This window comes from Amblyomma americanum, chromosome 7 (genome assembly GCF_052857255.1).
Source record: "Amblyomma americanum isolate KBUSLIRL-KWMA chromosome 7, ASM5285725v1, whole genome shotgun sequence".
In the NCBI taxonomy this organism is placed as follows: Eukaryota; Metazoa; Arthropoda; class Arachnida; order Ixodida; family Ixodidae; genus Amblyomma; species Amblyomma americanum.
In genome coordinates, this window is record NC_135503.1 from 4,096,164 (window position 1) to 4,112,634 (window position 16,471).

Genomic DNA, 16,471 nt, shown 5'->3' on the forward strand with positions numbered 1-16,471 from the left:
GCCTTCACCAAACCGTCTTTCTCAGCTTCGGGTCTTTATTAATTTTATTATTTGACGTGACTATCCACTGTTTCCCTGTGACCGCGCATGCCTCAATGTACCGCCCCCTTACTGCCACCTGGTATATGTTTGTGCTCCGAAATAAAGATTCAATTGACAGTTAGCGCCCGTGTTTGTGCTTCCATGTTTGTCTCCTGTCCCGTACTTAGCGCTGTTCCTTAACCATGAAATACCAACTAAGAAGTACTTGCAATTGGGCTCGTTGGTGCGTATTCGTGAAAGACATGAGACCGCAAAAATGGCAACACGGACGAGTAAGGGAACAGTACGAGCGCTGCACTTTCAACAGGATTTATTCAAGGAAGAGCGTTTATATAGCACCTGCCCTTATCCATGCTCTTAATCGCAGTTGACAATCACCTCTCACAGATGTGCATCAAGAAACAGCATTTCATTGTGGCGAAGGACAACTGACGTGTCACTGATGCAATAATCACCTCGCTTCTTGATATAGAAGGCTTCTACCAGCTCACTTTCTGTGTTATCTCGGCTTTTCAAGAGCACTTTGCATTCCGATAGTCGAGGCTTGCAGGCTATACGATTCTCTTTCGAGCAGGCTTGGCAGTGTTCAGGCAGATGGGCACCTTTATTGTTTAATGAATTCTTGTGTTCAAGCAGGCGCTCATTAAGACACCGTGCGGTTTGTCCAACGTACACCTTGCCGCATGTAAGCGGGAACTCGTATATCACACCTTTCTCGCAACCAACGCGTTCGGTGTCTGATGGCGTACTCTCGCACTTTTTTCTCCCCATGCGAGAACACATTCCGGAGAGTTTTCGAGGTGCGAACAGGACGCTCGTCCTGTTCGTCCATTTTTGCGCTCTCATGTCTTTCACCAATACCAACAAGCCCGTCAACTCGCTCTTCCAAAGGAGAAAGAAAGCGGGCCAAATCGGCGCGCGGAGAAGAGGGGATTAGAAAGTCCCGAAGGAGAGAATTTCCATCGAGCAGGCACACGAGGTGCGTGCGAAAAAAGTCACCGTTCGTCCAGAGTCCACATGGAGTTGACCGAGCAGCAGACACACGCGAACACCGCACAATGGTAATCCGTTCGACGGAGGTGGTGCTAGGTAAACCGCTGCTATGCAGGGACGCAGGAGAGCATAGCTGCTGTAAGACCGCAGAAAATGAGGCGCAGCAAAGTTGTCCTCGGACGAAAGTTGAGTAATCCATGGTATCGGGCCGAAGTAGGGCGCACGTGGTGGAGGCTAGGACCTTCGTGGACGCCAGTGGGGCGAAACAAAGGGCCTAATGAGAGACGCCGGCCGCCAGCGTGTGCACCCGCCGGCGGCCAAGACGAGACTGCCTCCACGATCCGGCGCTGGTCTTGCGTGGAAGTGATGGGGGGTGAGGGAAGGTGCGTAGGAATTGCTGCAAAGTTTGCATGAGGAGGGGAATTGGTATCGGGCATGTTTGGGGTATGGAGCAGAGCGCTCGTCTGCCGCAGACGAGAATGGAAGTGCAGTGCGTGTATGATTGAAAGGATTGTGTCGCGGTCTTCCACGTTCGTTCGGGGTTACACGAACCTTGTACTGTGTGCTTTAACGGCCTGTTTAGCTGGTTTGTCGGTGTGATGGAAGCGGTTTCTTCGACGAGTGACGAGCCAAGTGTGGCGATATTTAGAGCACTAGCTCTACTCAGCGCAAAAGCCGCTCACCTTTCCGTGCCTGATTTGACCTTGGTTCAATCTTCAGAAGCACAGCATAGCAACAGATTGACATTGACAGATAGACCTTGGCCAATTTGGGCCCAAGTCGACGTCCAACCATAATTGACCGTGCCCGACACGATGGCGGCCTCCAAATTTGCCCCGGACCATTTCCAAGGTGCGTTAGCTCGACATTTTGGTATAATCGTGGCTAAACCCTGCCTAATTTTTCGACGAGTGCAGGAAACGATTCATGTTCCTGCATTCTCGTCGGATCGACCCATCGATTGCCGCCGATTTTGAACGCTTTCTACATGAGTTCAACGTGTGTACATTTGTAATGGCAGAAATAAATAATGATGGAGCACTTTTTAAAATCTACAGCCGAGTCACTAAAACGGCCGGTTTTCGCTACAGGATATGATAGCTGTTTTTCTAGGATCATGCATGAGGAAACGACTGGCAAAGGTACGTGAAGTCAGCGATGCGTTGGCGTACATGTTTTCCCAAGGTCAGTTGCAGATGAATGGCCGGTGCATGGCCAATGTCAATCCTCAAGCTCAGGCCAAAGTGGGCGGGCCGCCGAGCGAAAAGTTTGATTCGCAAGAGTAATTGATTGAGCTATAGTTAGAAGTTGCACACTCAAGTTTGGATGAAAAAAAAAACAGCTCAAAAAGATGGTATAAGAACACGGTGTTTCAGCGCGGGAGTGTTTGTCCCTATATTTTTTCGTTCAAACTTGGATATGATTCGGTCGACTGCTCGGGCCAAGCTCTGGCCAACCAGAGTTTTGCCGCTTGGAGATTTGGCGCATGATGAGGCTGTTGATTTTTTAAAGGCTCTATTCATTTTCGAGGTTCCTCCAAAGTGAGGATTACAAATGAGGTTTATCACATGTGGCATCCATTTTGGGTCCTGCAGACGGTCAAACCACTGTAAGCGTGGCGAATACTTGCATGTTTGTGCCGAGGGCGGGAGGGTGGGCGTCGGCGGGCTCGCCACTGTCGCCGGTCGCAAAGATCCTCTCGGAGAGCAGCAGTCCTCCCGGTGCCCACTCTCTGCGGAGAGGGAGAAACACGCAATCTTCCGCCATCTCTGAATCTGACTGCCAGGAGGGTGCGCGCGCACCTTATGCTGCCTGGCCGTGGGCCACCAGGAAGCGGCGTCGCGACCACGGCCAACTGGCCACTGGGTCTCTGGGCGCCGCTGCGAAGCAGCACTGACACCTGCGTCACGGTCAACAGGAAAACAACAAAAAGAACTCAACAAAAGAGACTGCGATGCCTGACATTTCGATCGGGATGCCACAGAGAGGGACGTGGAGTCGTTCGTGAGGGACACAGGCTCCAGCACGTCGACCTCTCAGGACAACGGCCCGGTCCAGTTCGTGTGGACACGCACCCGGACGCGCAGGTCTTGGAAGAAGCGCAGCAGAGCGTATCGCGCCCGCTGCAGACTGGCCAGGTCCTGGTGTTCCAGGTGCTGCGCGAAACGGGCCAGAAGGGGCTTTAGCTGAAAATACCGAGGGTGAATTTCGCGCGAAAAGCCAGTTTCTCGAGACTCTGCAGCGCCAGTTCGCCGGAGTCACCCGCCGCGGTGGCTCAGTGGTGATACAGCAAAAAAAAAGTGGTAGAGGTTCAACGTAGTTAAACAGAGTAGAAATGCTAAAGCATGTGCTGTGCATGTGCTCGATTGGGGGAGGGGGGGGGGCACTCATGCTCCGCCTTAAGCGTGTGACGCGCTAGCTTTAGTGGGTTAATGCCTATATATGCGGAATTGGTCATTCTCTGTTCAACATTAATACATCGCCGAGAGTCATCATATACCATCCTTGGCGCAGTGGTGCAGCGGTTAAGCGTTGCGATGGGAGGTGCTGCCACCGGTGGGGATTGTGCGATCCATGACCCTTCCCGAGCAACCTATCGCGACCAATCATTAATTTAACTGGCACAGTGGTTAGTTTGATCACAGTCAGGTTGTGATGACGCCACAATTTAGGTTACGTGACCTAGGTGGCACGACGCCTTCCTCGCATCGGCTACAACTGGCGCGACGGCCCTCCGAGCTCACCCAAGCTTGTTACAATGACAGACGCCCTCCTCAACTTCTCACCTACCCTATCACTCGCTCACCAAAACGCAGCAAGACAAATTTTATGTGCTTATTAGAAAGGCGACCACCTCAGCGCTCCGCCTACCACAGTCCGTTAACACAAATCACTTACTCGCAGCGGGCGCTTACAGTACAATCTCGCAACTACTCGAAGCCCAACGCAGCAACCACTGCAGATACTTCGGCTAAACCTAGCTCGCAGAAGCCAGCCAATACCTCCTACAGCATCTTCACCTGGCCCCCACCACCTGCTCACATGCCTCCAACTATCAAATCATCCAACCTGACATCCGCCAACTGCGCATCAAGCCTCTACCCTAAAATAAGAACCCGGAGCTCCTGGGTTCGAACCCGACAGCGGCGGCTGCGTTTTTATGGAGGCAAAACGCTAAGGCTCCCGTGTGCTGGGCGATGTCAGTGCACATTAAAGATCCCCAGGTGGTCGAAATTATTCCGGAGCCCTCCACTAGGGCACCTCTTTCTTCTTTCACTCCCTCCTTTATCAGTTCCCTTACGGCGCAGTTCAGGTGTACAGCGATATATGAGACAGATACTGCGCCATTTCCTTTCCCCCAAAACCAATTATTATTATTATTATTATTAGCTACACAGGGGGCAGACGCCATGGCTTGAGTTGGATATTACACCAAAAACTACACAGATTTGAAATCCTCTACGTGGACGCCTCTCAACACAGCCTATACCAGGCTATATACGTGGATGGCACCATCGGGGCCGCAGCCACCTTCCACGCCAACATCCCTACGGAGGCTGAGGGTGCCGCCATCGCCTTGGCGCTTATATACATGCTACATAAAATCCCAACATCACCGAAATCTGCACCGGCTCCCAAGCTGCGTACCATCACTATCAGCAACGCGTCATCACAACAACCGCCCGACGCATTCTCGCATCAGGACACATGCTTACCCAACAGATAAGTTCCGGTATTCAGCCAGTTCGCATGGGCGCAACCAAGCGACGTGGGGCAAACGGTGCAACCGGAGGATCGGCCATGGTGCTTGTAATGCGCGTAGCAGAAAATGTAAGCAGTTCATTGCATGCGACGCCAATTCCAGGGCGCTCCATCCTGCCTTGATTGTTTCATAAAAGTGCCGCCGTTCATAGCCGTACTGTATAAGCGCGGTTCAGCAAATGCCTGCACTCCTCCTGTGACCGGGCAGGTGTCACGTACATGCAGGAGGAGTGTTCAGACTGCCGACGGAACAAGCAGTGCTCGATTTGCAGGACGAACCTTGCGCACGGCGTGGGCCACACGCGAGGCGGCGCCGGGGCCGGCCGCCTCCAGGTGCTTGAGCGTGAGCGGCAGCAGGTCACGGGGGCTGGTGCAGGCCCACAGCTGGTACTTGACCACCATGCTCATCAGGTCGTAGAGCTGCGTCGCCATTTGCCAATAAGCCTTCCAACTGTGCCGTTTTATTTCGGAAACTTCGCGCAAAAGTAAAAAGCTCAAGAAGGTGCTTTCGGAGGGGTGAGCACGACAGCTGCGCTCACATTCAGCGCATTTGGCGATGCGCAACGATGTTGAGCATTTGACAGAGGCTGTATACCACGTGTTCCAGGGAAGTAATTTTCAAAAATAGGCTTTTTGGGGTGAAAATATGGTTTTTGCGGCATATTAATTACCAGTGTTGGCGGACATCAGAAAGCCGGTGAATTTTCTTTAGTAAGCTAGTTAATTAATTTCTGATAGCTTGTTAACTATCACAGCTAGGCAACTGGTTGCAATTCGAGGTTCGTAGCCGGTCATTAGTAATAGCCATATCATTTCTTGGAATTTCGAAAATGCAATTATCCTCGGCGCTGTGGCTCGACAAAATTCGGCTACACCGTATGCGCTTTCGAAAAGCCTGCAGACAAAGCAACCTTTCCAGTGCATGTAACTATAGTAAAAAAAAAGACAAATATAGGAGTTGGTTATATTCCGCTCACTTTTCTATCACCTGATTGATTCTGTGAGTATGATCTATTGTCGAGTATCCTTTACGAAAGCCTGCCTGATGATGTGGGTAATTCAAGTCTAAGGTTGTCCTGACTCTATTATCGAATTACCTTAGTAAATACCTTGTAGGCAACGGACAGTAAGCTGATCGGTCTGTAATTTTTCAAGTCCTTGACATCTCCTTCCTTATGAATTAAGATAATATTAACGTTCTTCTAAGCTTCTGGTACGCTCGAGGTCATAAGGCATTCCGGATGGTTAGTTTTCCTAGCACAATGTCCCCTCCGTGCTTCAACACATCTGCTGTTACCTGATCCTCACCAGCTGCTTTCCCATTTTGCACATTATTTCTTCTCTTCATTAACGATCTCTCGCTTACTATTACCGCTTCACTAAGACTGTTTGCTGATGAGTGCGTCATTTATCGCTCCGTGACAAACCTTAATGACTGTTCGAAATTCGAAAATAACCTAGAGTGGAAATAAATGACATTCTGGCTGGCTGACGACAATACACGTTAAAGAATGAACTTTTGTGTTTCACAACGTGGAATCAGGAGTCGCACAGCACTTATACAATTAATGGCGCAGTCATAAACACCTAGGAGTGTTCCTCACAGCTAACCTGTCTTGGAGCGCACATATTGACTACATATTGACCATAGCTTACAAAACTCAGGGTTTCATTTGGCGGTCATTGCGTCATGGTAGCAAAGAAACTAAATTCCTTGTTTATAACACTGTTATACGCCCAAAACTCGAATATGCCTCTCAAATCTGGAACCCTCATCAGTTGCACAATAATATCCAAACTAGAACCTCTGCAAAACAAAGCTCGCGGTTTATTTCACGAAACTGTTCCTCGTATTCCAGCATCTCAATGATTAAGCGCGATTTAGATCTTCAGTTGTTCGAAACTATAGGCGCAAAGTTAATCGTTTAATGTTTTTTCACAAGCTTTACCATAGCGCTTATGACTACACACTAGAGAAAATTAAACCAGCCACTCATATATTTCCTCGCATTGACCATAATCTTAAAGTGGAGCCTCCATTTGGTAGAACCAATTTATTACGGTTCTCATTTCTTCATCTGGCGACTAGTGAATGGAATGTCCTTCATAATGACATTGTTTCCATCACGAGAAACGAAAATCTTGGAGCGATGTCAGTGCACGTTAAAGAACCCCAGGTGGTCGAAATTTCCGGAGCCCTTCACTACGGCGTCTCTCAGCCTGAGTCGCTTTGGGACGTTAAACCCCCATAAACCATAAAATTTTGGAGACAGTTTGGTCACTCAACTAACTGATTAGGCAGAATTACCGACACGAATGAGAGCTGTTTGACCTTGTTTGCTTTATTGCTGTTTTTTTTACTTGTACTTTAAATGATACATGCATATGTTACTTGTGTATGTATGTAAATGCTACCACTGCGTATGCTACTCGTGTACACCACACCTAATGTAGTTTTTGTATAACTGTTGATATTGCTATATTCCTTCAATGCTTGAAGGACTATGATATTGCTAAACGTGTGACGACACAATGTAATGCTTTGATGACGTAATGCCCTCCTGGGCCTTTAGGGTAATGAAATGAAATATGCATAAGTATGTAGTCGAACGCGATTTAGTACGAGTCCTAATGCCTAGGTTCCAGTGTGCTCGGCGGCGTGGCGCTTAGCTTGCCATGAATTCGGCCCGATTCTTGTACGCAAGGCCAGCTCTCGATATGTCATCGTATACCGTCGGCCTTCGCAGCCGCGGGCTCACGGAAGCTCCACTCTCCCCCAAATGGTTATTTTTCTCCCTCGTCACAGTGAAGCACTCGCGTTTGTCTCACCTTGTCCATGCTGGCGGGGCTAAGCCGCATGACGGACGAGTGCGTCAACTTCTCGAACAGCGAACGCAGCGCCCGAGCCGAGTAGAGCTGCTGCGGCCGGAACAGCTCGTCCACCAGCCGGCCGCCGAACATGGCCGCGACGATATCGGACATCACTGCAGCGCGCACCAGAAGGATAAGCACCAGCGCTATAACTCTCGGACCATGAGAGGTCAGCACAGACGAGGAAGGCACTATGATTTCTGCACCTTCTTCGCCTTTCCGAAGTCTCTTTGGCGCTGCAACCGACAACTTTGCATGGCTGACCACGCCCTTCACTGACATACCGCCTGTGTAAACGAGCGATGTCACCGCAGTCATATAATTATCCAGAGTGGCGCAGAAGGGTTAATCAGCAAAGCCTTAGTGAAGTTCGCGGCGCTATGCGTGTTTGCCGCGTCTGGGTTGGCGATAAAGAATGCCCATTGAGTTCCTTTTTTTGTGCCCTTCGCACAACGGCAGAGAAGGGGGTGACAAGCCGCGTTTACATGAATGCGACAGCAGCGCATCGCATCAATGCGTCAGACAGGGGTAGATCGAGAATGGAAAGTCGACTTCAGCTGTGAATGGAAACAGGTTTGGCGGTGTCCCTCCTCCTCCCTGTCATGGCTTTTACAATAGGCACTTTTGGTTGGGGCGTACGCAGTAAGCTTGCATACGCATCTCTTACTGCGTTGCGTACGCTGTGAATAGTGTAAACACGACACTTTTAGTTGGCCGAGCCGTAGCGTCCCTCACGCGCACGCGTGAACAATAGCGCCATCTAGTGACAAGACGTCAAAGCACATCAACACACGGTTGAAGAAATTTTCATCCGTGATTGCTGATAACTAGGGTGAGTGCATTGCGAGCCTTTCTTTGTTCCAAGAAAAACTATGCAAACCGAAGAAAATGTAAGAACTGACTAAAAGCTAGAAAACTGCTTCGCCAGGTGTCATTGCAACGAGGAAAACACACTGCATTTAATTAGGCCTAGGAGCTTGAAAATCGCCAAATTATGTGAAAAACAGGGGCTACTTATCGCTTATGCAGGTACGTGTGGGCAAGAGTAGGCGAAATAAAAGGGAACCGCTACCATTTGAGCGCGCTATTGCGTAAAAGAATCCAGCGGCGGCATGTATTTATTCCGAATTGGGCGAGATGGTCGCCGCCATGTTCTCTACGAAGCACGTAGCGTCCCACGTTGCGTACGCTACGATATATGCTTTATAGCGGGAGGGCGTCCGCAACGCGCGGCTAGATACGTTGCGTTCTGCGCATGCGCATTTGTTGCCCGCAGTGTCGTTGCGTGTTCAAGCTCACAGCGTACGTCCAACTAAATGTGTCTAATACTCACCCCCCCCCCCCCCAGCAGGAAAAAAAAAGCAGACTTCGCTCAAGATGAGGGTGGCTGGGCCCCTCTGCCGCGTTGAATGGGCGAAGGATCACCGTCCCGCCAGACTTGATGCGGTACGTGTAAACAGTAGCGCATCGACTCCGCGAGATACGCTAGGAAATGCGACGCGCTACTGTCGCATTCATGTAAACGCGGCTACAGTCGCTACCATGGGTCGGCGACCTCACTCGGGCTCACTCAGGCTCATTACAGATCATGATTTGAGTCGTGAGTCTGGACTCGCATTCAGATCATGATCTGAGTCGTGAGTCCGGGCTCACATTCAGATTGTGATCTGAGTCGTGGTGAGTGTGCTCACATTCAGGTCGCGATTTGAGTCTTCCTGGTCAGTCCGGTAGATGCTGGGCCTATCAAACCAAACAAGCCTATGATGTGAGGTTGAATAATCCCATAATCCCAAGTGAATCCATGATGGCGATTGGGCGCGAGCTTGTAGCATTCATAAACGGGAGTTTCCTGCACACTTGTAATATACTGAATATGTTTTCGTCGGGTTGATGGTACAGAGAAATTTCATTATTTCTTGGCGCCTAAATTTTGTGGTTATTGCACTCTAGCACATTACTAAAAGGAGAGAAACGTTCATTAGTCGTTGTGTTTGGGCTCGTTGGATATTAGCTGTGGCTTGCTGTATCGTGATTGTTCGACTTCTTTACTGTTTTTTAATTGCTTGCCGAAAGCACGCAGCAGCCTCGCATCATTACGTCCCGCGAGCAGCAGCTACAGGCCTCTCAGCCAGACCCGGCAACGGCTAGCTGCAGTTAAGAGCTCATCGTATCACCATTTTTTGGCATTTTAGGCGGGTAACTTGGGCCGTTGAGCATAAAATCGATTCAGCTGTCGGATGTGTGAGCTTATGGGAGTCATGAGTCAAGGTGAGCCTGGGTGAGTCATGAGTTGAAATGTGCAAGTGAGCACGAATGAGTGAGAGCAGATTAGTCATGAGTTGAAATGAGTTAGTCCAGGTGAATCGTGAATCGAAATGAGTGAGCTCAGGTAGTCGTGAGTCAGAATGAGTGAGTTCAGGTGAGTCGAGTCGAAATGAGTGAACCCAGGTGAGTCGAAATGTGTGAGTTCAGATGAGTCGTGAGTTGAAATGAGTGAGTGAGCCTAGATGAGATGTGAGTCGCCATGAGTGGCTCACCCACCCCGGATGAGTGATGAGTCTGAGTGAGCCCATGTAAGCTGTGAGCCTAAATGAGTTTGAGTTCATGAACTCGAGTGAGCCCGAGCCCCTGTGAGTTTGAGTGAGCCTGTAGGTTGCCGAAAGTTTTGTGAATGAGCCAGAGTGAGTACTCTGAGTTTGCCGAAGTATGGACTCGCTACCCAGCGGGGATCGGGGGAGCCGGACAGCGAAGGATTTCGAGAATACGGGAAAGGTCAAATCCCTCCAGGAGCGGCGACGAGCAATCATAATCCGCGTCGCGTCGCATGGCTTTTGTCCCATGCCTGCGGCGCCGCTGCTCAAAGCGCGTTTACATCAATGCGCTAGGAAAGTGCGAGTCAACCTTAGCTCCCATGCACAGGGAGGGGACACGCGAGAGACGAGCGTTGTACGAGAGTTTAGTCCGTCCGTCTACTGTACATGATGACAGTTTGTGAGGGACGGCGCCGAATAGATGGGCCTTGAAGATTGCCTTTCCTCGAAACTGAAATCTCGGTAGTGGAAAGTGTACATACTTGTACAGTGTGGTCGAGATGAGTTATTTTCTTTCACCAATCGTGGATCGGTTGCGTTTTCCTTTCCCCAACGATTTATTGGGCGGATGTGTGTGAATTTATGATCGGTCAGCGCACTCATTCATGAGTGCACTCATATCGCCTCACTAACACTCACGTCTGTGAGTGTGAGTTAGTGGTTGCGAGTGTAAGTGCGAGTGAGTGGATGTGAGTGTGGGTTGTAATGAGTGTGAGTGAGTGGTTGTGAATGTGAGTGGACGTGAGTGTGAGTAAGAGTGAGTGAATGTGAGTGCGAGTGGTCATGAGTGTGAGTGAGTGGAGATGAGTGTATATGAGTGCTGAGTGGGTTGGAGTGGGTGCAAGTAGATATGAGTGGATGTGAGTGGTTATGAGTAAACGTGAGTGGACGTGAATGCGAGTGGATGAGTGGGGATTGGACGAGGCAGCGAAGTTTTGTAGCGGGAGCTACACTGGACTACCAGTCGAGCATTTCGCGGTACATGGCAGAGGCCAGTTGTACGCATGCACCGTTACCATGGCAACTGAAGAGGAACAAAGTGCAGCGAGCGCTTCGCCGTCGCCGCGGCGGTGCGCCAGCTCCACCGTCAAAGCCGAGCGTGACGTCACGCGGATGAGCAGTTGTGCGCATGCGCCGATACCATGGTATTCACAAGGCGGATTTAAAGGTGGATCTACCTTGGTATTCAGAGGGACCCCACAGCTGCGCCGCGTTCTTCGTCGTCGCCTCGCCGCACGCCGCTCTATCACCCGAACCCCGCGTCGCACGCGCAGGATTGCGTATAAAAGGCGGAGATGTAGTGGGCGTCTGTATCACAGCGTTTGACATGCATGCAGAGAAGGAGAGTCCAGCCGCTGCTAAACGACGGTATAGACAAGAGAAGATTAACTCTGCCGATCCTGAAGTTTTCGCCTAAGAGTTGGCTTGAACCAAATAAGAACGATGGAGTCTGTGTGTACATGAAACAAGGTATCACCGCTGTCAGACATCTTTCGATTGCGGCGAATAATGGTGAAGCCTGCTGTGTTCGGCTTCTGGAAAGCGGCATTACCATCCAAGGAGTCTACGAGGCACCGGGAACATCTGTCAAGCAGACGATTGATGTGTGTGCCACGTTTATACCAGTCTACGGCACGGTTTCACAGTTGTGTGTGACTTTGGGTGATTTCAACAAGAAACAGGACTCTCTTAGTGTATGAAAGAAAAGTTTGACTTTAATTTAGCTTCGGACTCTCGCGTCCAGACTACACAATGGGGAACTACTATAGAGCTTGTATAGTAAAGAGGCTCTACCAAATCGAAATACTGTGTCGACAAAATTGGGACCGCTGCATGCTACTTCACAGATCATCAGGCAGTCTTCGTCTCTGTCAAGCAAAATGATTAAAAGATGTGTATACCCAATGTCTCTCATTGCTAAACATACAGTGACCACAACAAGCTCAGCCAAGGAAACGTACCTCTCGCTCGTATATCCTGGCATAGCCGAGCTAAGCCACTCTCAATTTTTTGGCTACATCGCTCTAATATACACGCACTTTCGAGAAGTTTGCAGGCAAAACAACCTCTCCAGTGCACGCAACTTTTCGACATAGCCAAAATTGTTGGGCCACAGCGCCGAGGGTAACCGCGTTTTAGAAATTCTAAAAACTGACATCGCACAACACACGGGCGCCTTTGCGTTTCGCCTCCATTAAAACACAGCCGCCCGCGTGTCAGTGCACGTTAAAGATCCTCAGGTGGTCGAAATTATTCCGGAGCCCTCCACTACAGCACCTCTACCTTTCTTCTTTAAGTCCCTCCTTTATCCCTTCCCTTACGGCGCGGTTCAGGTGTCCGCCGATATGCGAGACAGATACTGCGCCATTTCCTTTCCCCAACAGCCAATTCAATTAATTACGGTGGGCTATACACTGCTGTTATTAGAGACTTTTAGCAGAGCGGGATCAGCGGAGAGGAGCGGACGAGAGAGCGCGCCAGTGTGCATGCGCAGAACGCTCAGGCGGCCAGCGGGTTTACATTAAAGAGCTTAATAGTAACAGTTAAAAAGTTACCCAGCCTGCTAGTTAGCTCGTCTTAGGTGTATTCAGATGTACAGCCTGGTTACCCTTGTGTAGAGCGCTCGAGTAGTCTGCATCACGCACTCAAAAACGAAATTAGAAAGCAGTATGTCCCAATTGGTTTGCGGGCCAATTGCTTGCGCCCACCTTGCTTGCTCTACTTCCGCACAAGCGTAGCCTTTAAAAGTTGGACGCTACAAGGTATCGACTTTTATGCAGGGGAGGGCACCACTCGAGCGCCCTACACAAGGGGGACGCCAACTGTGCTACATCGCTGACAATGCTATGCCGAAAAACGCGCTCTTCTAACTCAAAACCTATCTTTACAAATTGTGTCGTCTTAGATGAAACACCCTGTGCATTAGCAATTCTCTACTTAACATTCATATAACTTTGGAAGTCTTCATACCACTCTTGGCGCAGTATAGTGTAGCTGTTGAGCTATGCGCCACTGCCCTGATATATGGCACGTGACACCACCGGTGGGCCTTGAGCCTCCGAGGTTGCCCTTCGCTAACGGTCGATCATAAATTGAACTGCCACCTGCCGCGGTGGGCAGTTTGCTTACAATCCGATGGGTAGATTGTGATGACGCCGCAAAGTCACGTTGGCCCTCCTAGGTTGCTTCTCTGGGGATTTTTCGCTCACGGTCAATGACACGGGCTCCTTAACGCTACCGCGTTAAAAAAATGAGATGACGACCATGTGATATGAGGGAAATCCGGAAAATAATATCGGGTTGACGGTCGATTTAATTTTGGAAGCGGAAAAAACCAGTTCAGCGTGAAGCAGATTGGGCATCACTATGACAGCGCAAAGAACAGTGAACTATTCAGTCCTGCTTGTTCAGCCAGTCTCTATCGATGTCACCGAATGTATCCCATGACGAGCTCATCACTTCACGCACGAACTTGCATCGCCACGCCGTGCTGACATCCAGCAACCTGCACCCAGCGTTCACGGCAAGTCAGTGGTGGGCGGGTGCGTGCTAAATCTGTTATGCGCACACGGATGCGGTTCGTCGCTTCGGCCAAAATAGTCGAAGCCAGTTTCTGCGCAAGCACGCAAGGGAATGCTCCTGCAGCACGAGTCCCATACGTCCGGCAACAGCAAAGCGGCACGTACCTCGCTGTGCCTTGTCAGAGTCTATCCGCTGCGCCTTCAGCCTCTGGCTCAGGATGTACAGCATCTCGCCACCCATGTTCACGTAGAGCAGCGGCAGCGCGCGGAGCGCCATGTCTGCGCACAGTCCGGCACAACACAGTGACGACGCGTGGCAACGGCGCGCGGTCGATCACACGAGGCGTTCGTTGTTGGAGGACCAGCAGACGGGCATCGACCAGTCGGCGGCCGCCACGCAGGTGCAGCGCGGCGGGGCACAGGACGAGCACTCGCTGGGGGCGCCCCCTCCGCGGAGGCTGGACGCTGCACCGAACGGCAGCCTGCGGCCGAACGTGCCCACGTTGCGCGGTCCCAGCGACCAGCTGGGGTCCAGAAGGTGCGTGGAAGCGACGGCCGGGTGCCGCCGCCGCCGTTGGCAGCGGTGGAAGCTGCAGCCGGCCACGGCAGCCAGGCAGAGCACGCTCAGCGCCGTGCATGAGCCGATGAGCACGTAGGCCAGCTGGGCCGTGGTCAGCTTGGCCGCCGGAGGGGTGTCGGCGGACGACGGCCCCTCGGGCTGGGACGGCCGAAGTACGAAGGACCCGTGGCGGAACACGCTGGGCTCGGTGATGTACTGCGGCGAGCGAGGCCTGTTGTTTAGCGTGGCTGGGACGGTCGGCGGAGGGGGCCAGGCGGCCGCGAAGACGGACGAGGCGAGCAGCACGGCAGCCGCCAGCATGGACGGCGACGCGCGGCCCACTGGCCTTCGCTAGCGGCCGCCGTCACGGTCCACGGCGCCGGCAGATGGATGGACGGCAGCCGGAAGCCTCTCGCCTTTTCGCCGGCCCTCGCTCGCTCCGGGGTTGCGTTGTTCATGCTCCGGCAAGCATTCGCCGTGGCCACCTCCCTCGGCGTAAAATCAAGAGGCGCGTCCCCCATTCGCCGTAAAATCGGTGGCCCGTTGCTCGGCGCATTTGGGCCGATGCCAGTTGGGAAGCGAGTGGCAGTTTGTGCCGGTCCTGACCTATCTTTGCGCCGCAGTGTTGGAGCATCAGTTTGGCCGCTCGACCACTGCACTTACAGCTACTCTTGGACTGCAGCACTGGCGAACTTAGCAGAACATATATTGCCTTTCCTAGCGCACAAGGAACTGAACACGTGGCAGAAAGGAATAAGAAAGAGCGGCTGCTGCTGCACGGGTAGATAAGCATTAGCTGTAACAGTCGCTGTTCGTCGACTCCACTGTATATAGCCTCCACGTTGAGTTCGGCAAAATGACGTTTTATGCTGCAGCGAAGAGGTCGCATGTCACAGAAGAAAGTTTTGCCACACCGACATGACACACACGCTTATAGTTAGCGTGCCCAACAAAAGTTCGGTCGAGAAAAAACGTCAATCACGAATAATTAACTGCAACTCAAGCAGGAACAGCCGCACCAAACTGCTGTCTTATGAGGAACCTCGAGCGACTTGATATAACGAAAGGCGGGCGTATGCAGTAACTTAACGCAGTAACGACTCAGTGTTCCTATATACAGGGTGTTTCATCTAAGACTTTACACAATTTTCAAAAATAGGCTTCTTGAGTTAGAAGACCGCTTTTTTCGGCATATCATTGTCAGCGGTGTAGTACATCATAACATAGCTAAGATGCGCTAACTGGAAGGCTAGTTAACTAATACTGAACAGTTAACTTTTTAGCTATTACGGTTCGGCCCCTTAATTATTGAGAGGCGTGTGGCCAACCGTAAGTAATATACGTATCACTTTTTAGAATTTTGAAAACGCGGCTACCCTCGGCGCTGTGGCCCAACAAATTTTGGCTGCATCGCGCCAAAATACATGCACTTTCGAGAAGCCTGCACTCAAAGCAACCGCTCCAACGTACGTACGTGACTCGTTGCAACAGCTAAAATTTGTTGGGCCACAGCGCCGAGGGTAGCCGCGTTTTCGAAATTCTAAAAACTGGTATGGATTACTAACGGTGGGCTACACGCCTATCAATAATTAAGGAGCCTAACAGTAACAGTTAAAAGGTAACTAACCAATATTAGTTAGCCAGCCTCCTATTTAGCGCGTCTTAGCTGTATTCTAAGCGTTCGGCTTAAGTTAAAGGGATACTGAGGAGAACTCTATCAAATTTTTTTGTTGCCAAATTTGATACTTCGGCATCTCATGCCTTTATTGCCGCTTGTCCGGGAGCGAAAGATGCATCTATTTCAAAGAAATTTGAATTCGAAGTTAAACAAGTTCTTCCCGCCGCTCCGATTCAAACTCGAGAACTCTTATGACGTCACAGGACGGAGTGACGTGAACGTGACGTAAACGGAGACTCCGTGATTTCTGGCCGCTAGCGGTGCGGCCTAGTACCTGCCGAAATGAAAGCTACCGCCGCCGCACGTTGAAGGCATCTATCGGGGGTCGCTTCGTTTACGTTTGCACCGGCGTCTTGCCAGCGTTACGATGGATCCCGTTCCCGAACCCGGCGACACAGTTCTCGCAAAAGCTCCGGCCTGCATTTCAGCGACCTCAGCCCCACAGAGCATGCGA

The 16,471-nt window shown here is 51.0% G+C and overlaps 1 protein-coding gene across 10 annotated transcripts in view; it reads right to left on the bottom strand.

The window, feature by feature from the left end:
* The window catches only part of OSCP1 (Organic solute carrier partner 1), a 66,928-nt gene that overhangs the window by 14,582 nt on the left and 35,875 nt on the right, over positions 1-16,471 (bottom strand). For 6 of the 10 annotated variants that reach the window (XM_077630819.1, XM_077630821.1, XM_077630817.1 and 3 more), the window contains 2 exons: positions 7,627-7,781; positions 5,081-5,217 (listed from right to left, as the gene is read on the bottom strand). In XM_077630819.1, coding sequence (XP_077486945.1) covers positions 7,646-7,781 — 136 coding nt within the window. In that variant the 3' untranslated portion in view covers positions 5,081-5,217; positions 7,627-7,645. Of the gene's footprint in view, positions 1-2,665; positions 2,768-2,837; positions 2,936-3,110; positions 3,192-5,076; positions 5,218-7,626; positions 7,782-13,945; positions 14,206-16,471 lie in introns of those variants that run through there. The other 4 variants (XM_077630828.1, XM_077630825.1, XM_077630820.1 and 1 more) reach the window with 4 other exon arrangements.